At 47.5% G+C, this 25,150-nt stretch overlaps 1 protein-coding gene and 1 long non-coding RNA gene across 4 annotated transcripts in view; both read left to right on the forward strand.

Annotated features, from left to right (window-relative positions):
- LOC311533046 overlaps nucleotides 1-9,702 on the forward strand; it is a 30,981-nt gene extending 21,279 nt beyond the window's left edge. For all 3 annotated transcript variants that reach the window (XR_014714491.1, XR_014714492.1, XR_014714493.1), the window contains one exon: nucleotides 6,562-9,702. This is a non-coding gene — a long non-coding RNA (uncharacterized lncRNA). The remainder of the gene's footprint in view (nucleotides 1-6,561) is intronic.
- A 4,682-nt stretch (nucleotides 9,703-14,384) lies between these two features.
- The window catches only part of CAMTA1 (calmodulin binding transcription activator 1), a 949,829-nt gene continuing 939,063 nt past the window's right edge, over nucleotides 14,385-25,150 (forward strand). The window contains exon 1 of the mRNA XM_084652102.1: nucleotides 14,385-14,529. Within this exon, the coding sequence (XP_084508228.1) occupies nucleotides 14,505-14,529 (25 nt within the window). The 5' untranslated portion in view covers nucleotides 14,385-14,504. The remainder of the gene's footprint in view (nucleotides 14,530-25,150) is intronic.

Here is a 25,150-nt window from a genome sequence, read left to right on the forward strand (position 1 = left end):
TTTCCTTACATTAAATCTTAAATACCAAGTTTAACATGGAATCCTCTTGCCTCAGAATGACTTACAGAAACTGCTATCAGATATAAAGTAACTATACAAGAATTTTTGTTAAGCTAATGAGTGAACAGAAGCGGTTTGAATTGCATGCACTCCACTGGAACTCCCAAAACAATGCCTTTAATATTTATTTAAAAAAATTACAGAAAACAATGCAGAAAAAATCTGACTTGTAAGAAAAATTCACTCTTTAGATGTCACAAGTAGTTTCCAGTATCAGTGTGTGTATACTTCTAAACAAAACATAAAACATCCTTTTCTACAAGTAGTTCAGAGCTCTCTCTGTTGAGTAAAAGCCTACACACACTTTTATTAGATAAAAGGGGAAATAAAGCAGTGTAAAAATGCAGTAAAACTGGCAGAAGGGACTGATCCAAAGCCTACTGAAATAAATTAAAAGACTTTCCTATTGACTTCATGGGGCTTTCGATCAAACCCTAAAAAACAGGTGTTAAGAAGAGAAGAAAAGGATAAATGTGAAAGGAAAAGAGCATTTTTTTTATCCAATAATCAGAGGAGACAAAAATTCCTTTACTCTTTTTTTTTAAATTTTTTTCTTCAAGTTAGATTGTGATTTGATTCTGCCAAAACTGGAGTTCTTAATGTCCCATCTCGAAGACTCTGTTACTGCAAGGCAGGTTCAGCCTTAGTCTGAAAAATCTCAGACATACTGAGTGATTAATCCAACTAGGTTTAAAAGATATTAGTAACATGCCAGTGCCCATCCTCACCCACAAGCATACAAAAATGGACTAGTGACAAGACGAAAGAGCACACTGACTTTTTCCTGTAATTCTTTGACAAGAGAACTGTCCCTGAAAACAGCACTTGTATACATTTTGGGGAAAGTCTTCAGGACTGAAGACTTCTTCAAGGGGTGAATCTGAAGATAAGGGGTCAGGAAACTGACTTATTTTTCTTGTCATTAATTAAATAATGACAAAATAAGACTTCTCTAAGGGTGAGCTTTGCTTTCTTCATGAGCAAACATTGACAAACTAGAGTAGTCTGTTAAAGTCCATGCCATGTTAGCAGTGCTTCTTCAAGCTGCATGCTGTGCCCGGTCTAACTTACAAGAAAGTTCAAAGCAGATGGACTCCATTAGAGAGAAAATGGGGTTTCATGGCTCAAGAAATATTTTTATGCTTCCTACAATTCAAGATAATGCCCTTCCCTTCTCATAAAAGAGAACTAATGAGGAATTAAGGTCCATCAGTACTCACATTCAACCCTTGTCTTGTATAGCCAGATAATAAAGATCTACCTTATCTGTAGATACAATTTCACCCCCAGATTGCTCAAGGTAGAACTGTTCGTCTTTACTGTTTAATGGATTCAGGTCCACCATCTTCCTTTGCTCCCATCCAGATGGCTGACTGGTTGAGTAAGGCTGAAGAAGAAATGGAGGATGAGTTTGAGCTTGTTGCACATCAGCTCTAAGTGATACATTCTGCATTAGATTTCTCTGTCTTCTAGCATTATATCTATTTATGACTGTCATGGAATACTGCCTTCCAGCACACCCATTCATGACCCTGCAGGTATATTTCACACAGCACCCCTTCATGTCCTTTCAGTTGTCACCCAAATGAAACTGGTTCAAACAATGTACCCCCTTCATAGGGCCTGATTTATTAAGTCTTTCTACAAAGTGTAACTCACTTTATTAGCTGCCTCAGTCCAGCCCATTCTGTGTCCACATAAGAGTCCTGGTCAGCTCTAATCCCTGTTCAGGAAACCCTCACCCACTTCCTGGAATGGGGGCTGTATTTCAAAACGGTAACTCTCTCTCAAAACAGAAGTTTCCAACTCCTCCTTGGAGTTGGGTTGCAAGTAGTTAGACAGTCCCTCTCTCTCTCCTCAAACCAGGAATAGCCAGCTCTCCTCCTGGAGCAGAGTATTTATCAATGAAACAGTCATTCTGTCTCTTCTTACAGAAGGAGCCTCAGCTCTCCTCCTTGGGCTAGGTAATTCAGGCAGCTATTTCCTGTTTCCTTAAGCCAGGAGTCCTCAGGTCTCCTCCTGAAAGCTGATTTGTAATTTAGCCAGCTTTTTCTTCAGCTAGCCCCTTCCCCCACCCCCATTAGTCCTCAGAGGATTAAGCAAGTAGCCATCTCCAGTTATGTTGGTCCTCTTCTCCCAGCTCATCCCACAATTGGTTGAGTGAGTGGAAGCCTTGCCCCAGGTTCTTAAAGACACAATGATGGGATTTCCTCCCAAGCACCAGTCATCCCTGGGATTGCGTCCCCTCTATCAATATCTCCTATATGTGTCTGTATATATGCAGATAGGGGTGGGCTGACCCCTAGGAATCCTATGCTGAAGGGACAGACTACCCCTTCACAAAGACTATTCTGGGATATCCGCTTCCTAAGGAAACTTGTTTTCTGTTAATTTTCCAATGTCTTTGGTTGCTTTTATTTTAGCTCAAGAGTGTCTCGCTCATAATTTGTTTCTTTAGATTTGTTTAAGATTGCCTGTTTAATTTGCCCCTTAAATAAGTTTTTTCAATTTAATTGAACCATAGTAATTCCAGTAGCATTTTCAACAATTATAATGCATTGATATGTGTCAATATCCACAACATTTCTAAAGATTCTGTGGCTCTTTGCTACTCAGACATAGGCCAACAGATAAAAATGTGAGTTTCACACATGTAGAGGTGGCAGCCAATGAACACGCCAAAATCACTGTCCAGGACAGTGAATAAGCATATGAGAGTCAGTTGGAGACTGATAGCTCTCTTAGCAATTGTCACACGAAAATAGGCACAATTTTATTCATACCATTATAAGAGTCTAGACCCCAGTGCAAAAAATCTAAAAGTAAAACAAGATGAACTACGTTTGGCAATAGAAGAGAATCCAAACATGACAGGAATTTCTGACATTAATGGGATGATAGTAATAAATAGAACACTCTAATACCTAGATATAAACCATGCAAGAAAAACTTTCTTCCAGATTAGAACAGTAAAAGTGCCCCGCACTGAAAGAGCACTCACTGAATGTAGCGTTCACACATACTGTTTTACAGTAAAATATTTGACTAGCCCAGTGTCATCTTAGAACATTCCCTCTTTAAGCTGATGTTGTGAAGCCAGGGATCAGTTGAAAGCAAGATCATCTGGTCCTCATAAAAGCCAACAAGTAACGCAGCTGAGCATGGTCAGGGGAAAGAACCCAGAGCTAGATCCACACAATGATATAAGCACCTAAATCCAAAATATAAGTGACAGTGAGACCTTCAAAACCCTTGCCCAGGTGCTGCCTAACTCTGTAGGCACTTACATTCCTGCCGGTAAAGTTCCCTAGGTGCCTAAGTTTCTGCAAGTGAGCGTGTACACAGCCACCTTAGTCTCGGTGCCCACCGCACACATAGACCCCAGCAGGATTGTCAAACTAGGCACTGCCTCACCTCTCTTGCATGCAGGGCCCAATCTAGTAGATGCTGTCAGAGCACCCCTAACTCCACAGAAAACAGCCAGCAGAGGAGGTGCATCCCTTATAATTTCTATCCAAGAGATTAGAGCACTCAGGATGAGGGAAACCCACCTTCATTTCTCCCCTCTACCTGATGTGGAAAAGCTTAGATCCCCCCTTCCTAGAAGGGAGGGCACCCTCACCAGTGGGCTATGGGGTATTCTGTAGTATGACTCTCTCAGTCTCTCCTGTTGAAGCTGTTCCACTGAGTATAAATAAGTAAATATTAATTAGACCAGAAGGCCTTGAACTTGGATCTCCTATCATAGCTGAGTGGCCTAATCACTGGGCTAGAGAGGTATTCTATTTAGACTACTTAAATAGACTATTTAAATAGACTATTTAGTTACTATACACAGTGGAATCACTTCATCCGGAGAGACTGAAGTCATCCCCCACCCTTGCCCAGTGGCTGAACTGAACTTAAAACTGAAGCGATTATATTGGGTTATTTTGACAAAATATGAAGAACCAGGGACACACACAAATACAGAGTACTTAAAAAAGCAAACAAGGTGGGTAAGAAGAAAAGGAGTACTTGTGGCACCTTAGAGACTAACAAATTTATTAGAGCATAAGCTTTTTCTGAGCTACAGCTCACTTCATTGGTAAGGAGATTGCAGAGAAACTATACTATTTTTTGGCATTAGTTTTTACCAAGATGGAGAGACCACAGTAGCTCCCCAGAGCTAGTTTTTGTCTGTTAGAGATTGATATTTCAAAAAGAAGGTGTTAGAACAAATACTACATTGTAATTAATCACAGGGGGCGAAAGGTATTTATCCAAGAATTCTGAAGGAATTAAATGGCTGAGCTGCTAAAACCCCCTCAAATAATCTATCATTAAAATCAGCTTCTACACTGGAGGGTAACCAGTGCTGTACCTAGTTTAAAACAGGCACTAGAAGGATGCAAGGGATTACAGACCAGTAAACCTTATTTCAGTACCAGGTAAATTAGCTGCAAAAATAATTAAAGATGGCATTACATGATACAGATAACCAGTAGAGCTTCTATACAGGAAAAGCATGCCTTTCCAACCTAACAGAATTCTTTGAGGGAGTGAATAAAGGAAAACTAGTAGATATAATTTATTAGACTTTCAAAAAGCCTTTCATAAAATCCCTCACAAGAGGCTCTTAAGGAAACTAAAGTCACTAGGTGAGAGGTAAAGATCTGTAATGAATTAAAAACTGGCTAAGAGACAAAAAACAGGAATAAACAGTTTTCAACGTGGAAACAGGTTAGTAGCGAGGAGCCCCAAGTATCCAGATTTTCATGGGTATTATTGAATCCATTGTTATAATAGAGGTTGGGTGAACCTTGTTGAAAGTGGTGGGCATGACAGCTGCCTTTCATTCAGGATACATGTAAGAAGCAGTTAAGCTCCTTTTTGGAGAAAGGTAGCTGAAACAATAGGAGCCACCACCCAAAACACAGGCAGCTGAGCATTCAGGCTTTGTCTACATTGGCAAGTTTCTGCGCAGTAAAGCAGCTTTCTGCGCTGTAACTCCTGAGGGGTCACACTGCCAAGCCACTGAGTGCGCAGAAAGTGCGCAGCTGCAGTGCTGTAAAAAACCCACCCCGACGAGCGGCGTCGAGCTTCCCACGCCGGGGGCACGGCGCCTCGGTGCCGGTGTGGACACCCTGGTCCATTACGGTGCTGCGATCAGCCTCCAGGAGATGTCCCACAATGCCTGTTCTTGCTTCTCTGGTCATCGGTTTTAACCCTACTGCCCTGCCTTCAGGTGACCAACTGTCATCCCAACCCCGTAAATTCCTTTGGAATTTTGAAAGTCCCCTTCCTGTTGGCTCGGTGACACATACAATGGTCTCAGCGCATCTTTCCAGGTGGCCAGGTCTGCACCACGCACCAGGCGATCCCCCGCTTGAAGCAATGCCGAGCTGCTGGACCTCATCAGCATTTGGGGAGAGGAGGCTGTCCAGTCCCCGCTGCGCTCCAGCTGTAGGAATTATGATACCTACGGACAGATTTCACGATGCATGACAGAAAGGGGCCATGACCGGAACATACTGCAGTGCAGGGTCAAAATGAAGGAGCTGCGGAAGGCCTACCACAAGGCGCGAGAGGCAAACTGCCACTCCGGTGCTGCGCCCACGAGCTGCCCGTTCTACAAAAAGCTGGATGTGATACTCTGTGGCAACCCCACCTCCACTGCGAAGGCCACTGTGGATACTTTGGTGGCTCGTGTGCCTGTGAAGAGTGGACTGAGCCAGGAGGAGGAAATCTTGGACAAGGATGTCAAGGGGGACCCAGAGGCAGAGAACAACTCGGAGGTCAGAGATGCATGCAGCCAGGAGCTCTTCTCTACCCTGGAGGAGGCTAGCCAGTCACAGCTGTCAGATCTTAGTGAAGTGCAAATAGGAGAGGAGGCTCCTGGTAAGCGGATTTGATTCTAGGATTCGCTGAAGCAAGTTGTTGCAGGCAGGAGGGTTGCAGAAAGCAGGTTTGCGTCTGTATGAAGCACATACCACCACATGCCTAGGAATAGAGTGTTGGTTGATTCCGTCACATCACAGGAATCTGCCTCAGAGATCTCCAGGAAACTCTCATAGAGATACTTTCCTGCGCCACTCTGCAGTCACTGCGGGGAGGGGAACATTGCTGTACACAGACGAGCTGCATAAGGGCCAGGGCAGAAGCCACAGTCTTGGAGAAGACCCTCCCTTGATTCCCTGCTCACCCTCAGCAGTGAGATATCTTTCATCATGAACACAGCCTGTGGAAAATGTGGGGACAGGAATGATTATCAGGCCCCCCTACAGTGCTGGCTCTCCCCAAGAGCCATGTGCCCAGTGTACAGTAGGGTCCGGAACACTGATTTCCCCTGTCCCTGCAGCTATTTACCATTTTGGGGGTCTTGTGGCTTATGGGTGCTGGTCTGGGGTCAGTCAGTTAGTGACAGGTATGTGAATAGTGGCTGTATTTTAAATCACTGAATCAGTGTTTTGTGTTGCAAACAACACTGCTTCTGTAAAATGTTGTGTTTTGGCTTCACAGAGATGACCTTGGGAGCCCAGCCACCCTCTTCATTATTGCCTGCTGAACAGCTGCACAGAATTAGAAAGGGGCCACGAAGAACTATGGAGGACTTTTGTGTGAGGTTACGATGTATTCCACGGCCGAACAACAGGAATTGAAGGAGTGGCAGGACAGGGAGAAGAGGGACCGAAAGGAGAATGCCGCGCACCAGAGTGAAGCCACGGAACAGCTCTTAAACGTTATGGAGCACCAAACGGACACGCTCTAGCCTGTACTAGCACTGCAAACCGAGCGGGTCCGCGCCCACCTGCCCTTGCAGCTGCTGTCGCAAAGCTCTTTCCCACGTGCCCCCCCAGACACTCTTATCAACCTTCTGGCTCCAGTCTGTACCCGCAGCATTCCACTTCTCCCTCTGACAGTCCGGCACTGCGGACTCCCAGTACCCATTGCACTCAACACCCATCCCTCTGCAGTTTAGCCCTGTTGAAGTACAGTACCCGCTGCATTGTACTCCAAAAGGAGAAGGCTGGATACACCTGGACATACACAAATCTTTAACTGTCCTGGGACCCCACCTCCTCTTGGGACCTTCCCTTACCCTCCCCCTCAGTGCTGACGTGTTTTTTTGTTTGTCTCGCTTCCGGTTCTTGTTTTTTAATAAAAGAATTGTGTTGGTTTGAAAGAAATCTTTATTCTATTACTTGAAAGCAAACAGAGCCCTGCAAAGCAATGGACAATTATCCTAAACCTTCACAGTACCTTGTCTGCATCAATCACAATCATCTCCTAGCATTACAAGCACTGCACTCCTAAGCACAGCAACAAATATTAGTGGCTTTCAGCTTCAAATTGCTGCCACTTGGCATCCCTGATCCTTATGGCCCCACGGTGCGCCCCTCTAATAGCCCTGGTCTCTGGCTGTTCAAATTCAGCCTCCAGGCACTGTGCCTCAGCGGTCCAGCCCTGAGTGAAGCTTTCACCCTTTCCTTCACAAATATTATGTAGCCTAGAACGTGCGGCTATAAGCATAGGAATATTGTCATCGGCCAGGTCCAGCTTCCCATATAGGCAGCGCCAACGGGCCAAAAGCACACTCAACAGTCATTCTGCACTTGCTCAGCCTGTTGTTGAACTGCTCGTTGCTTCTGTCAAGGTGCCCATGTATGGCTTCTTAAGCCACTGCATTAAGGGGTAGTCAGGGTCTCCCAGAATCACAATGGGCATTTCAACTTCCCCTATAGTGATCTTCTGGTCCAGAAAGAAAGTCCCTGCGTGCAGCTTCCTGAACAGGCCAGGGTTCTGAAAGAAGCGTGTGTCATGCACCTTTCCAGACCAGCCTGCGTTAATGTCCTTGAAATGCCCATGGTGATCCACAAGCGCCTAGAGAACCAGAGAGAAATACCCCTTCTGATTAATGTACTCGGTGGCTAGGTGGTCTTATGCCAGAAGTGGAATGTGCGTGCCATCTGTTGCCCCTCCAGAGTTAGGGATGCCCATTTATGCAAAACCATCCACAATGTCACGCACGTTGCCCAGAGTCATGGTCTTTCGGCGCAGGATGTGATGAATGGCCCTGCTCACTTCCGTCAACATGAGTCCAACAGTTGACTTTCTCACTCCGAACTGGTTAGCGACCGATCAGTAGCAGTCGGGAGTAGCCAGCTTTCATAGTGCAATCGCCACATGCTTCTCCAATGGCAGGGCAGATCTCATTCTCATGTCCTTGTGCCGCAGGGCTGGGGCGAGCTCATCACACAGTCCCATGAATGTGGCTTTCCTCATCCAAATGTTCTGCAGCCACTGCTTGTCATCCCAGACATGCATGACGATGTGATCCCACCACTCAGTGCTTGTTTCCCGAGCCCAAAAGTGGAGTTCCACTGTGGTCAGCACCTCCATGAATGCCACAAGCAATCTCGTGTGTCATAGCTACTATGCGTGGCGAGATCAATGTCGCACTCCTCTTGCCTTTGTAGTTTAAGGAATAACTCCACTGTCACTCATGACATGTTAGTGAGAGTGAGCGGCATACTGATCAACAGTGCAAAATCCATTCCTGCAGACTAAAGAGGCAGAGCACGCAGTACTTGAAATATGGCGCCAAATGCGGATGGAAGCACAGTGATTGCTGGGATGTGAAGCAATGCATCACGGGGCTTTGGGACAGGACCCAGGATGCTCCGCGACGCCCTCCGCCTTCCCACAACTCTCAGTGGCAGAAGAGGAAGAGATGCTCTGTGCGATAGTTGCCCTTAGTGCACTGCTCTGAATACCACTAAAAGTGCTGCAAGCGTAAACATGCTATTGCACAGGCAGCTGACAGTGTGAACACACAACAGTGGTTTCCCTTCATTGCTCTCTGAGCGGTGCTCTAACTGCCGGTACTGTAACTCTGCCAGTGTAGACATACCCTCAGATGCTGAGCTATCTGCTGGAGTGCTGGATATTTTTTGGTGGAGATGGGGATCAGCAGAAGCGGACAACAAGAGAAGCACTAGAAACATGTCCCTGAGAGAACACCAAGAGGCTTTCTTACAATATTTTGAGGCAGAATGCTGACTGGAAAGAGGCTTGGAACTATGAGCAAAGTTACTGACTCCTGTTTGATTCCTACTGTGTTCAGGGGAACAGGCCTTTGCATATATTCTTTGTAAACAGTATTGCACCAAAATAATACCTGACCCAGGAACTATGTTAAAAGGGTACGTTTAAGCTTGGCAGAATTTGATTTTTATTGTTTTATAATTTGACAGATATCTATGTTTGTTTTTATGTTTTATTCTATTTTTACTTGTTTAAATTTTCACAGTTGCACGAAATTATGGGTGGGTCAGTCAGTGGGAGGTATCATTCAATATGTATTTAATAACAGTAGACAAGGAGATTCAAAAAGATAAAGCTGTATAACTGTTAAAGCACAAATTGCCAATATCACATGTCAAAATATACGAAGTAAGTATCCTTAAATCAAACACTAAAGTTCTGAAACAGCATTTTTCTTACTTTGCCTGTCTGTAAATTTTGATGATTATTATTGATGGAAATATTTTTTTCATTGGTTTGTGTGTGTGTGGTGGAACTGATTGTCACACTGTCTGGAAGGGCTCACAACCATGGCTTCCAACATCAGGGCAGACTATCAAAAAGCATGGCAGAAACCCCAAACTGGTTCTAGGTTCTATAATTAGATTTCACTAACACAGTAATAAGAAAAGGAGTACTTGTGGCACCTTAGAGACTAACCAATTTATTTGAGCATGAGCTTTCGTGAGCTACAGCTCACTTCCCTAAAGCACTATAACGGTCTTACATTAAGTCACAGACAGTCCCCTTGGGCATTCCAATATATCTTGCCCCCAGGCAAGCTGGACTATATGATAGATGGTCACTTACACCAAAAATCACATCAATATTTAGGTTACTCCCAATCCCAAAGGACCAGTCACTTACCCCAGGTCATTTGTACTCAGATCTCAAACCAGATACAACACCTGTAACTAATCCTGTAATAAATTAACTAAAGATTTAGTAACTGAGAAATAAGTTATTTACAAGGTTAAAACAGGAAACAGATACACACACACAAGTTTCAATCTTAAATTTAAAAGGGTAATATAACCTTCTATAATAAGCAGTTCTATATGTCCTTTAGGGATGACTCATGCCAAGCAGCATGGGGATCTCCTGCTTACGTTTAGGAATCTGTGTCCCTCAGAGTCCAGACAGCATAAAGAGACGTAGATTCTTCTTCTAAGGGATTTTTATTCTCCCCCGCACCCATCCAAGCTGATCGGTGATGGCATAGTGCAGGGGGTGCTACAGCACCCCCAGGTTTTACACGGGGCTCTGCTCCCAGCCCTGCATGTGGGGTCCCAGCTGCTGGCCCTGCCCAGGGCTCCGCTCCAGGACCCACCCCCACCCTCCTTACCTGTGTCCGGGTCCTCCACTCCCGGAGACACGACCCTGCTCCCAGCCCCATCTCGGGAGGGGTGGGGGAGGATGTGGACAGGGTAAGAGGGCTGGTTTTCAGCATCCCTACTATTAAAAAATGTTCCAGGGCCACTGGGTGATGGAATGAGTTCATGGGTAGGCTTCCCCTTCCTGGAAGGAGCGAGGAAGCCATCACAACAAGCTTCCTGTCCTTTGATGCCACAATGCCTCATTTGCCTTCAGTGGGCCATCTTGTATGCAGGAGGAGCACATTACCTTAATTAATGTTGCTTTTCCTGTTTGGTGAGTTACTCAGTTACAGAACTTTACAATGCAAACACTCAATGTAACTTCATATAATGGGATACAGATATTATAAGTAGGATTAATACACTACAGCATCCTATGAGCATTCCATAATGTCTAAACACATTCTTATAACACTAATATCTATTTTAACTATACCAACCCACAGGTAAGTCAGACGGGTTTCCAGCTACACATTTGTAAGCGTTCCGTGAGGCGGGCAGCTTTGGTATGAACTGGCACCTGATCTGCCAGCATCACAATAATGTTTACCAGCATTTACAGATAAAGATCTAATCCTTCCAAGCCTGATTCCTGAGTCTGTACATTTCTCTGTTATCTAGTAAATAGCTGTGAAACCCACTGGCAAAATAGTTCTTCCTATCTAGTGGCTTATCCGCATAAAGGAGAACAATCTATTACTACAACCAAGTATTTCATTAGCTCAAGTGATAGACAGAGGTCTGTGCTGTGCATCTAAAGGTCCCAATCATCTTACTGATGCATGTGGAGGGTCAATATCATTCCACTTAATGGATTTTTTTTTATTTGCTTTTTTTAAAATTTAGGAAATTACATAAAATTACACAACAACTAATTTTGCAAAGTCAAGCACTCAAAAGCTAGGAAATGCTAGAATTAAGGTTGCCTATGCCACCTTACTTTGGCCCCTAAGTATTGTGATGCAGACTTTAATTACATGATCAAATTGTGTGTTGCCCACAAGACCCGCTCCTTGTTCAGTGCATAGGATGAATGGTACTCAAGAGTACAAAATGAGATTGTATCGTGAATGAAAGGCTATTATCTGTAAGACCCTGGCTTCATTTGTTGTAGAAGTTAAAATATGTGAAGCGAAGGACGCAGGGAGACTGCAGGAAGAGAAAGAATGGTCTCATGGTTAAGGCAATTAAATGCCATGCTGCAGAACTGGATTCTATCCCTGCCTCTCCCACAGATTTCTTATGTGATACTGGGCAAGTCACTTAAACCAAACTTGTCACAAGTGACTGCTAATGGTGTGTTCCGCATTTTCTGGATGCCCAACTTGAGGGTTAACTGAATTGCTCAATACTCAGAGCTGCAGCTGAAATCAATGGAAATTGTGTTTTGAATATGTACAGAGCTACAAAAATGCCAAATACTAAAAAAAAAAAAAAAAGTCCTAGATTTCTCAAATTCAGCACCCAAAATTACAGCACACCCCTTACAGGTTGGGCCATAAAAGGGATGTGCATCAATTCTCCATCTGTAAAGCAGAGATAACAAATTACCTCAGAGACATTTAGCAAAGATAAAGTAATTTATGTGTGAAGCACTAAGCTACAATGCTGATGAGCGTCCATGATGAGAAAAGCCCACGAGGAAATTAATAATCCTATACGCGATGCAGGGTTTAATTGTAGTAAATTAGGCAGGGGCCACACACCGAATGCTAGTATGAAAATGAATACTGAGCAACTTCCATTCAGAGAGCACTGTTCACCCTCTGCACTGACTGAGGCAGGGTCCTGTGGAAAAAACAGTACATGATTAATGTAAGAGGCTGCTGTCGTGGATCAGACAATAATGTATCTTGCTCAGTATCCTGTTTCCGACAGTTGCCGATACCAGAGCTTCACGGAGACCATATAGAAGAAAGCAACTATGGAGTGATCCATGCTTGTGTTCCACTCCTGTCTTCTAATATAGGTTTAGGGTGGCCTTGACAATGGGATTGCGTCCCTGACTATCTTTGCTAATGGTCATTGATAGACCTATCCTCCATGAACTTATCTAGTTTTTTTTTTAAACCCAGTTATACTTCTGGATTTATATAGTGGCATTATGGTATTCTTGTTGCAAAAAAAGCAAATGTCATTCTGGGATGTATTAGCAGGAGTATTGTAAGCAAGACATGAGAAGTAGTTCTTCTGCTCTACTCTGATTAGGCCTCAACTGGAGTATTGTGTCCAGTTCAGGGTGTCACATTTCAGGAAAGATATGGACAAATTAGAGAAAGTCCAGAGAAAAGAAACAAAGATAATTAACAGTCTAGAAAACATGACCTATGAAAAAACTGGGTTTGTTTAGTCTGGAGAACAGAAGATTGAGAAAGCACATGATCATGCATCCGATGAAGTGAGCTGTAGCTCACGAAAGCTCATGCTCAAATAAATTGGTTAGTCTCCAAGGTGCCACAAGTCCTCCTGTTCTTTTCACATGATAACAGTTTTCAAGTACATAAAAGGTTGTAATAAGGAGAAAAGAGGATAAATTATTCTCCCTAACCTTTGAGGATAAGCCAAGAAGCAATGGGCTCAAATTGCAGCAAGGGAGGTTTAGGTTGGACATTAAGAAAAGCTTCCTGTCAGGGTGGTTAAGCCCTGGAACAAACTGCCTAGGGAGGCTGTGGAATCGCCATCACTGCTGGAGAGCAGGTCAGAGAAACGCCTGACAAGCACGGTCTAGAGCCGGGGTCTCAAACTTCACTGCACCATAACCCCCTTTTAACAAAGATCAGGACACGACCCCAGGAGGGGGGACCAAAGGCTGAGCTCGCCCGAGCCCCGCCGCCCTGGGCAGGGGGGCCAAAGCCCAAGCCCCACCGCCCCAGGCCTGAGCCCCACCAACCGGGGCTGAGGCTGCTGGGCCCGGGCTGTGACCCTGGGCCCCAGCCAGCCTCAGGCGAACGCTGGCGTCGCCAGGCGGACTCACAGCCCGCCCCGGCGTCCTGGCCCCCAGCCTGCGAACGGCCGGGGAGCGGGGGGCCGGCCGGGGAGCGGGGGGCCGGGCCTGCAGGGCTGCGCGCGGAGCGGACGTTTTCGGAGACCCGCGTTGCCAGGGGCCTCGCGCCCAGCAACCGCCGCCATTTTGTTCCCCTCGCCCGCCCGTTCCGCCAGCTCAGCTCCCCTCTGACGCCTGCGGCCAGCGTGGCCCAAGCGAGCCTGAGGAGCCCGCGGCGAGCCCGGCCCGGCCCGGCCCGTCTCCGCAGGGGGCGAACCGCCCGCCTGGGCCCGGCCTGCGAAAGCCCAAAGCCAGGGCCGGGCCGCGGGCAGAAAGACGTCTGGGCCCCCCCAATCAGCGCGCCACAGCCAGAATAAGCGGCGCCCATTGGACGCTGCCCGCCCGGCCGCGCCAATCAGGGCCTTTGTTTAGGGTTACGTGAGGAGAAGGAGGCGTTTGCCGGTCACAGCCAATAGACGGAGCAGAAGGCCGAGTGATCAGCGGTCCCCTGGCTCGCCCCTCTCGACTCATTGATTGGCTACGGAGTCTGTCCGTTTAGCGCGCCTCGTTTCCTGTTCGTTGGCAGAGCTGTCAGGGTTTTGTGTCCACCATCAATGCCCGCTTCCTTTTCCCGGTGATTGGCTGATAGAGTTGTCAGTGAAACGATTCCACTGTCTGATTGGTTATGGGAACTGTCAGCTAATGACCTTCTTTCCCTTTCAGATCCTCCCTGTGACTGGTGAGTGGCTGTAGAATGTGTCAGTGCAGCGCTTCTCCTCACTGATTGGTTACGCGGGCTGTCAGTCGGCTCCCTTCTCTCGACATGCCCGCCCCGTGTTGTCAGTGATTGGCCGCAGGAAGTGTCAGTTCGGCGGCTCCCCCAATGGGCGGCTCGGGGTGGGTGCGGTGCGCGCGGTGTGGCCGGCCCGGCGGCGGCGGCAGCGGGAGGAGGCGGCGGCGGCGCGCGCCTGGATCCCGGTCGCGAGGAGGCGGAGGAGGATGTGGCGCGCGGAGGGGAAATGGCTGCCGAAAACAAGCCGGAAGGTGAGAGCGCGGCGGGGCCGGGCCCGGCCCCTCAGCCCGGCCGGGGAGCGGGGCGCAGCCGCGGGGCAGGCGCCCGACGCCGCGGGCCGGGCCGGGCCGCGCAGCCCCGCGCCAGAAAGTTTCGCTGTGCCGGGCGGAGGGGGGCGCGGCCCGGCCCGGGCGCGACGGGCGCCCCCGCGGGGCGGGGCAGGGTACCGGCGTCCGCGGAGCGGGCCGCGGGGACACCCCCCTCTCGGGCCGCTGCTGAGGGAAGGGCGCCACCTCCCCCGCCTCCGCCATTGGGCCGGGAGCACCCATCCCCCACCTTCCCACCGCGGGACCCGGCCGGCCCTCGGACCTCCCCTGCGCCGGGGGGGCAGGGCACCCCCCCCTTCTCCCCGTGGGGGGGGGGCCGGCCCCCCGTCCCCCGCTTCTTCTCCCCGTGGGGGGGCCGGCCCCCCGTCCCCCGCTTCTTCTCCCCGTGGGGGGGGGGCCGGCCCCCCGTCCCCCGCTTCTTCTCCCCGTGGGGGGGCCGGCCCCCCGTCCCCCGCTTCTTCTCCCCGTGGGGGGGGGGCCGGCCCCCCGTCCCCCGCTTCTTCTCCCCGTGGGGGGGGGGCCGGCCCCCCGTCCCCCGCTTCTTCTCCCCGTGGGGGGGCCGGCCCCCCGTCCCCCGCTTCTTCTCCCCGTGGGGGGGGGGCCGGCCCCCCGTCCCCCGCTTCTTCTCCCCGTGGGGGGGGGCCGGCCCCCCGTCCCCCGCTTCTTCTCCCCGTGGGGGGGGGGCCGGCCCCCCGGCCCCCGCTTCTTCTCCCCGTGGGGGGGGGGCCGGCCCCCCGGCCCCCGCTTCTTCTCCCCGTGGGGGGGGGGCCGGCCCCCCGGCCCCCGCTTCTTCTCCCCGTGGGGGGGGGGGCCGGCCCCCCGGCCCCCGCTTCTTCTCCCCGTGGGGGGGGGGGCCGGCCCCCCGGCCCCCGCTTCTTCTCCCCGTGGGGGGGGGGGCCGGCCCCCCGGCCCCCGCTTCTTCTCCCCGTGGGGGGGGGGGCCGGCCCCCCGGCCCCCGCTTCTTCTCCCCGTGGGGGGGGGGCCGGCCCCCCGGCCCCCGCTTCTTCTCCCCGTGGGGGGGGGGGCCGGCCCCCCGGCCCCCGCTTCTTCTCCCCGTGGGGGGGGGGGCCGGCCCCCCGGCCCCCGCTTCTTCTCCCCGTGGGGGGGGGGGCCGGCCCCCCGGCCCCCGCTTCTTCTCCCCGTGGGGGGGGGGGCCGGCCCCCCGGCCCCCGCTTCTTCTCCCCGTGGGGGGGGGGGCCGGCCCCCCGGCCCCCGCTTCTTCTCCCCGTGGGGGGGGGGGCCGGCCCCCCGGCCCCCGCTTCTTCTCCCCGTGGGGGGGGGGGCCGGCCCCCCGGCCCCCGCTTCTTCTCCCCGTGGGGGGGGGGGGCCGGCCCCCCGGCCCCCGCTTCTTCTCCCCGTGGGGGGGGGGCCGGCCCCCCGGCCCCCGCTTCTTCTCCCCGTGGGGGGGGGGGGCCGGCCCCCCGGCCCCCGCTTCTTCTCCCCGTGGGGGGGGGGGGCCGGCCCCCCGGCCCCCGCTTCTTCTCCCCGGGGGGGGGGGGGCCGGCCCCCCGGCCCCCGCTTCTCCTCCCCGTGCGGGGGGGGGGCCGGCCCCCCGGCCCCCGCTTCTCCTCCCCGTGCGGGGGGGGGCCGGCCCCCCGGCCCCCGCTTCTCCTCCCCGTGCGGGGGGGGGGCCGGCCCCCCGGCCCCCGCTTCTCCTCCCCGTGCGGGGGGGGGGCCGGCCCCCCGGCCCCCGCTTCTCCTCCCCGTGCGGGGGGGGGGCCGGCCCCCCGGCCCCCGCTTCTCCTCCCCGTGCGGGGGGGGGGCCGGCCACGGGCACCCCGGCCCCCTTTTCTCCCCCCCTCCCGCACCGTGGGGGGCGGCCGGCCACGGGCACCCCGGCCCCCCTTTTCTCCCCCCCTCCCGCACCGTGGGGGGCGGCCGGCCACGGGCACCCCGTCCCCCGCTTCTCCCCCCCTCCCGCACCGTGGGGGGGGCCGGCCACGGGCACCCCGTCCCCCGCTTCTCCCCCCCCGCACCATGGGGGGGTGCCGGCCACGGGCACCCCGCCCTTCTCTCCTCCCCGTTGGGGGGGGCCCAGCCACGGCTCCCCGTCTCCACCTCCCCCCCCCCGCCCTGTAGGGGGGCCGGCCACAGACACCCTGTCCCCTACTTCTTCCTTCCCCCCCCGTACCATGGGGGGGGCCAGCCACGGGCTCCTCATACCCCACTTTCCCCTCCCCCACTCCTCCCCATGGGAGGGCTGGCCATGGGCACCCCGTCCCCCATTCCTTCTCTCCCCCACTCTGCTCCTCTCCCATTCTTCTGCGCCATGGGGGGGGCCGGCCACAGGCACCCTGTCCCCCACTTACCCCCTCTTGTGAGGTGGTGAGGGCTGTCCAGGGGCTCCCCGTCCGCCCACTCCCCTCCCGCGCCATGGGGTGGGGGGCATCCGTGGGGGGGAGGGTGATCCATAGGGGACCACCATGGGGGGGAGGGCAGGCTGCGAGCACCCCTTCCCTTCCGCCATGGGGGGGAAGGGCAAGGGCAGGACGTGGGTCCTCAATCCTCCACTTCCTCACGATGCAGATGAGGGTGGGCTGCGGATACCCAGCTGCATCCTCACCCCCCCCCCTTCCCCTACCATGGGGGAAACCTTTGTCTAATAAACAATAATAATGTACATTCCCAAGTATCTCTCCTCAGAGGGTAGGGAAAGCATGTGTCCACCAACCCTGGTCAGGGCATGTGTACCACTTCACTATGAGGGAGGGGATGGCCATACAGAATGAACTTCCTCACTTCACCATGTGAAAAGGCGTGGGATGCAGGCTCCACCACCATGGGGGAAGAGCTGGGCATCCTGAGCCCCACAGTCGGGGGAGTGCGGGGCAACATTTGCTCCCACCCCCTTGTGAGAAGATGATGGGCAATATATATGAGGCCCATGTAGGAAGGGGAGGATAGGGCAGACAGCTCCTGTTTCGGGTGTGAAAGAGAATGTGCACATGTACATACCCCCTGTACGTGGGAAGGGCTGGGCATACATGTGCCTTCCATTTGGGGCAAATAGAGGGCATGCTTTTGTGTACACGCACCTGTTATGCATATGCACACCCTCCTGTTTGGGGGAGCAACTTATTTATGTTTTAACTATTTATTAAAATTAACCAATTCACGTCTACCTATTCATGCACATAACTGGCTTATATTATTGCGTTTTGTTGTTGCAATTTTCCTCTTCATCTTTTCCTTGCTCCTTGCCATCTTGTGTTGTTTTACCTTTTATTATGCTCCTTGGGGTGGGAACTGTTTTTTTTTCTCTTTTTCAGTGCTGGTCACAGTGGGGCCCTAATTAAGCTGCTACTCGAATATAAATACTGAATAATCTGAGCATGCTTGTGGTTGGTAGTATCCGCTGATGGGAATGCTACAGTATGGCATTTGGAACCTTCCTTCCAATCCCACCAACTGACATTGTAGGTGCACACCCACTGCACTCCTCTATAGGCAAGGTGTAGCATTTTGGCCCTCAAGGAGATGGCCAAGTATAACGTGGTCAGTTCTCCACAATGTGGAGGGCAGGCCAATTACAATTTGCCCATGTAAAGAAATGGTCATGGCATGTGCACCCATTTTGACAAAAAAGCTGATCACCATATGGGGATGGATCAAGACATGTATACTGCTGTCATGAGTTACAAGTTCTTCAGAGCAGGGACAACTGTCTGTTTGTGCTTTGCTTCTCATAATGTGGCCCTGATCCCAGTTGGGACATCTGGGAGGATCATAATATGCATAGCAATAATTGTGCCCACCTCATGGCAAGGGGCTGGGTGTGTGCTGCTCATGGGATGTAGAAGGCAGATGCTGTCCCTAGGTGGCATAGCCCGTGGGGAGGAGTCAGCAGATCATACACTTTTCTCACTGGATGATGAAGATTACCCAGTGGAATGGAAAGAGCAATTGTAGGAGGACCCTCCCATGTGAAAAGTGGTGCATCTCCCCTTACGGCAGAGCATGCACATTCTCCCCACACACATTGTACTCCACCCCTAGGGGGAAGGGCCACCACCACTTGCAGCCCCTCTTGTCACCATAAGTACTGCAACTAAAATTGAGTATATGAGTGCCGAGAGGGTGAATATGTTTTCTGTACTAAATACAGTTATTACTCTCTATATGTTATTACTTACGTATACATATGCACATGAGTTTCAAAACTTTTAATGTGTTCTTAGTACAGCTCACTCCATAGCAGGAGATTGGCATGTGCACTCTCCTTTCCAGCACAAGCAACTAAACAAAAATGCACATTCTCCTCCAATAACTCGCATAATGAGTTGCATGCAAAGCCCTTTACTGAGTAAAGCCCCGGGGTGAGAGGAGAGCATGCTGACTACACACCCTGAGGAGTAGGCTACACACTTTTCCCCAGCACTGTTTAAACGATGGTAAAGTCAATACATAAAAATCAAATATATATGTCACTCTTTTGGTTAATTAGGAAAGATAAATAACATGTTTTTTGGGGATGCCAAATAGATAATTTAATTTTTTAGGTATTGGAACAGTTCAACTATTTTGTGAAAGGCGCTAATGAAAAGGTGTGCTGTCAGAGTTCCAGCCCTTTGGAAGGATTGTCTGTCCTGTCAGGTTTAGAGCTTCTGTTGTTTTATTATTAGAGCAAGCCAATAGGGGGTGATGAAAAGAAGTGGGCAAAGAGTGTGAATCCATAGAGTAGGAGGGGAAATATATTGGGCATAGGGAGAGACATGACAGTTATACCCCCTGAAATAGTTTTCAGGTGATGATGGAAATAAGAAATCATATATTGAGAGAAAATAAAAAAGGGTTCAATAATACAGTATTTCTGTATTTTTTGCCTTTTTTAGGTTGTAGATTTAGGCAAAGACAACTTAATTTTGCTATTGAATACTCCAGAAGAGATTGAAAGTTATGTGGATAACATAAAATGGTAGTTAATTTCATACTTAGTTGCTTTTTGAAATTACTTTAGAAAAAAAACACGAAGGAAAGAGTTAAAGCGTACAACTCTTTAGCTCAAAGTTGTTCTATATAATACATTGTTGAAAAACAGAAGATCCAAGATAAGGATTTTTTTTTATTGCATATCCACAAGGGGGTAGTGATGTACTGTCTAAGATATTTGTAGTAGAAATGCTAGATAACCTTTTTTGAAACACTTTAGATTTACAGATAAAAGTGGTGTATTTGCATTTTAACTTAATAAGATCTTTTAAAAATGTTTATTGGAAAAATTCATGAGTTTAACATGCTGCTTTTACATTTTGGAAAAATAACCATTTATTACTTTTGAATGGTGGAATACGCTTCCCACTACTGTGATTTACATATGCATATGTGATTGCCAGGATTTGAGTTCTAAATCAAAAGTGATTTTCTGGTGTATTTCTCAACATTTGAAATTACTATACAAGTTGGAAGTTGGGGTCAAGCTGTGAACAGGCTTTGTGAAGTTGATGCTGTGTTTCGAGATAAATTCATGGTGGATAGGCCCATCAATGGCTATCAGTCAGGATGGGCAGGGATGGTGTCCCTAGCTTCTGTTTGCCCATTCCTAGCTTCAGGCAATAGGGGATGGATCATTTGATGTTTGCCTGTTCTGTTCATTCCATCTGAAGCACCTGGCATTGGCCACTGTCGGAAGACAGGATACTGGGCTAGATGGACCCTTGGTCTGACCCAGTATGGCCATTGTTATGTTAGGTGTAGAATGTGAACCCCTTACATAAAAACGCCTTAAAGATACAGCTCAAAGTAAATTCATGTGAGCAGTATTTTCCTGGTTTTTTTTCATTGTATAGGTTTGTCAAAATCATAGTTTCACAACATATTTGACACCAACTTGTAATGTAACTGATCCACAGTGCCCAGAAAAGGAAAACAAATTGTGGTGCTAAAGCAGCATGCGGTATAATTTATTGTTTAATATTGTAGGAGCCAAAGGCATCAAGAAGGTTAGGGCTGATTGTGCTAGGAGCTGTACAGATATACAACTGTTCTTCTGTGATAGAACAATGAATGGTAATCCATGTAGGGGCCTCCATTTTGGAAGGGAGGGAAGAGAAAAATAGTTAGTTGATTTACCATTACAGGAAATAACAGGTTACAGCTTTCTTCCAAAGTGTAATATAAAACATTACATTTACTGTATCTAACTTTAACTTAATACCTGATAATAAATATTAAAATAATTTCATAAACCCTGCTAATTTAAGGCTATGGACAAAGTATATGCTTTGTGTTCAAGCCTACCTTGAGGAGACAGTGGTAAATACTCTTCACTTCTTCACTACTGACTCCTCAGTGCTCCCTTTTCCCTGAGGAAAGTTGTCTTTATCTCTTTCAGTAAATTTTAGCTAACTTAATGTGCGTCTTCTGGAATATTTTTTCCTTGTATGCTACTGTAGCTTGGATTGCTATCTTTTTGCTATTTGTGTGTGCAGTACCTGGCACAATGGAGCCTCAATACACTACTGCAACATAAATATTAAATTACATAATACGTAAAATGAATAGGCGTATGTTGTCAGCTTAATCTTTCATTAATCCTTTTTGATTCTCCTGAATTCATTACTTCTGTCGGGTGTGTTGTGATCTAGAATAGACTGGGCTTTATTTTTTTCTCACTTACATTGGTGTAGATAATTAAGTCCACTGAAATAATAAAATCTAAACAATATAAAACTGGTGTAAATGAGAGGAAAATCGGACTTTATATCTTGACTTTAATATTAGAATTTTCTGTTTAGTAACCTTCAATTAATTTGTCCCTTTCCCTTCAAGATTTTGTGTGGGTGTGTAGTAACATTTTTCCCACATACCCTGGTTTTAGTATTGAGAGTAGGTAATAGGTTTAGTGATTTCATATCGGTTAATAGTCATTAACCTTAAAGCTGCTGGAATGAATTGGGTTTTCATCTTGTCTGTCTAGTGTGTGACTTTTTGTTAAGTTTAATACAGGTATTTTCTTTAATTTCTTATAGGCTGTTAAAATCTCTTCTGTTGAGATGAATGACACACAAGGTCACTCATTCTTGTAACTTACTACTGCATAAGAGCTATTGTAAATACCCTCTGTCATGTCCCATATTTGACCTTTTCGATTTTGATGTTGAAAATGAATGCCTTACTTTCGTCTACATTATGTTGGTTAACTCTTATATCTGAGTATATCTAATTAACTCCTATATCTGAGTAATCTAATTTAAGTTGGACTGAGAAGTCCATTGCAGAAACCCTGATGATTCTCAGCTAGTCAACAATTTCTTTGTGTACTTCTAACAGCAACTGTACATTTGTAGTTCAGTGAGTTGACCTACTTCTGTACTACATTTTTAAGGAGTCAACGTATGAAATCAAGTATCAGAGGGGTAGCCGAGTTAATCTGGATCTATAAAAGCGGCAAAGAGTCCTGTGGCACCTTATAGACTAACAGACATTGGAGCATAAGCTTTCGTGGGTGAATACCCACTTCTTCAGATGCATGTCATGCAGGTATGAAATGTTCATTTTTTAAATGCCTGAAATTTAAACTCTGCCTTTCAAAAGTTTAAATGTCAGCCATTTAAAAACACAGTTGTATGAAGACAAGTATTAGAACAGTGGTGCTGGTAGCCTGAGTATAGAACCCAAGTCTTATTCCCTTCTTTAACCTTTAAAATGATTTTTAATTATATATATTGAATTACTTGTGTCTGAAATGAGCTCTGTTGACAGCCCTGCTGACTGAAATCCATTTCTGTACCACAGCACTAGTACAGCATCAGTATTACAAGCTTCTCCACACCATGCTAACTTGAAAGGGACCCTCCTGTGAAGATCAGAGGGCAATTCATTCTACAGACCTCTTCTCATTCAGTGTTCCCTTGAGACTGTTAGTAAGAATGACACTGATGTGCAATTAGCTCAGGTTAGTAGTGAAAGAGTGTTATCATCTGATAGCCTTTTGGAAGTGGACGATTGTCCACATCTCCAAAACCTATTACCGTGGATGCGCTTGTTAGTAAAAGAGAGGACACTGATTGCCTTGGCTTGGAAACTGAAGAGTCCTCTCACTCATACATGTATTGTTTCTGGGGCAGGATTGAAGTACACTGGCAGGGTGTGATCAGATTTCACTAGGTGCTTTGGTAATACAAATAATAAATAACATATTACAACTGCTCCCTGTGCTGTATCTCTCCTGTTGTTAAATAGAGGACTTGAGTCTCCAGAACGTTAACATGGCATCTTCAACCAGCACTGAATTCACTTTTAAAAAAACAAGAACAGAGAACTGACAGCAAAACAGTTATGTTTCTTTGTATTTGCTTTATTCTTCTGAATAGTTGAGGAAATTGGCATATCCAAAATGCAGTAGAACAGTGACTATGTGTTAAAATTATCTGGCCTGTTGTTAAACTAGTATTCTTACTCCTTGTCCCAGTTCAGTTATATTATCAAGGTGGTGATTATTGATTTTATAGCTATTAATTTAGGCAGGCTCAGTAAATATGATAGTGATGGAGCTGTTATGCTAGACAAGGTAACTGTTAGAATACCGTTGCTTCCCTTACTGCCAGCTAAATGAATGTTTAGGAGAATGTCTGCAGCAGTCAAAGGGTTTTGGCTTTTGAAATATTTACTATGCAACCTAATATTTATATCAAAGTGGAAAAAAATAGGGGCAATCAGAATCAGCAATGTTTTTAACAGGTGGATACAGATGATTGTGGTAAAGGAATTTTTTTTTAGGTGAGTGTCTTACAGTTTTGAAGTAATTTACTGCCAAATAGTTTTGTACAGTAACTGAACGTTTGTGTAGAAAAATACAGAATTCTAGTTGGATACTTACAACCAAGGGGAGAACATCACTTGATCTTTCATTGTTCTAGTATATTTTGGAATATGTTTATTTTCAATATGTTGAACATTAGTTTTCTGGCCAAGTTAATTTTGCAGGATATAAGATCATATTGTGATTACATTATTAAAAATATATTTCAAATACCTATTTTTAATCTTTGTTAATCCCTTTGAGGTGATGAACACATGAGTCTGACTGCCCTGGTGGTGGTGAGATTGGATCATGGATAACAATTACTGTGGTTGCTGGACAGAACTGGTTTTGAATCAGTTGTCATGAAAATATTATAAATATCTGTTCTTCCGAAAGATCTGTTGATTACCACAATTAATTTAATGATTGTGGGCTGGAGGCCAGGGTGTCGTCGGTGCATGGTGCTGTGCTGTGGAACTTGGTTTTGCTGCTAGTCCACTGTAACTGGTCTCTTAGAGCTTTAGGGCTTGGTGTAAGGCTTGTCTCTTGACTCTCACACAGGTGGATTGGGAGGATGGCAACCAGTGTGGTAACTAGTCAGTCTTCCAGTGTTAATACTGGTCAATAGGTTAGTTAAAATTTCAGAGTATTATTCTGTGTTTAAAGACTGTGGTGGATGCTTTTTGTAAATTGTGAAAACAAAATAAAATTTTGTTCACTGTAATGTTAGGTTACAAAATACTTAGTTCACTCCTGTCCTTGAAAGTATGACACAATGTTTTACCTCTTACACAAACCTAGTTTATTGTATAATTGTTCATGAATGCTAGGCTGCTGACTTTGATGGGCTTTCGTGTGTATTTTCACTTAATTCACAAGATTGCCATCTTTACTTAAAATTAGATTGTGATGCTCTGAAGTAGAGTTTTATCTGAATTTTAGTTTACAGTTTAATACTTAATTTGAAATTCAGATAAAATTCTAATTTAGAAACTGAACTTCTTTTCTTCTTCCTTCTGTATCCTTCCCTTTCAGAGGCTTATTAACCATGTGATTTACAATCCAGGAAGTGAAGTCACTCCACTGTTTCCAAAATATGGAAGACAATTAGCATTTCAGTATGGGGTGAGAGGAACAGTCCCCATACAATATTAAAGTTAGGCCATGTCTACACTAGAGCTTACAGCTGTCCCGTGCAGCTGCGCCACTGTAAGATTGCTCATGTAGCCACTTTATGCTGATGGAAGAGAGCGCTCCAGTTGACATAATTAAACCACACCCCAACGAGCGGCGGTGGCTACGTCAGCGGGAGAATGCGTCCCGATGACAAAGCGCTGTCCACACAGGTGCTTCTGTCTGTGTAACTTATGTCACTCGGGGTGTGTGTTTTTTCACACCCCTAAGCAACATAAGTTATTCTAACAAAAATGCTAGTATAGACACAGCCTTAGTCTCGTAAGTGAGAATTGCATTTAAAAAAAAAACCCTGCTAGGTTCTTCTTATAACTGAAGCTTTCCTATTTTCCTTTTGACCTGCTAGGTGTTAGAGAAGCGTTAACTTAATGTATGTGCTTCCCAGTCACTTCATGGCTCTTGTTGAATGATTTTATATTGTAGTTAGATTTTTGAGATACTATGAATAGAGCAGGTTTAATCAGATTTTGCTTTAAGGGATAACATGAACTTAAAATTTAGTCTGTTTAAAAAAGGAGTTAAAAGTAGTTTCAGGTTCTTCATCTGCCCTTGAGTTCTCCAGCCAATGTTTGTGGTTTTACAGTAATCTTTTTTTATGTTGTCCCCCCC

This window comes from Lepidochelys olivacea (assembly GCF_965140295.1).
Source record: "Lepidochelys olivacea isolate rLepOli2 genome assembly, chromosome: 18".
Taxonomy (NCBI): domain Eukaryota; kingdom Metazoa; phylum Chordata; order Testudines; family Cheloniidae; genus Lepidochelys; species Lepidochelys olivacea.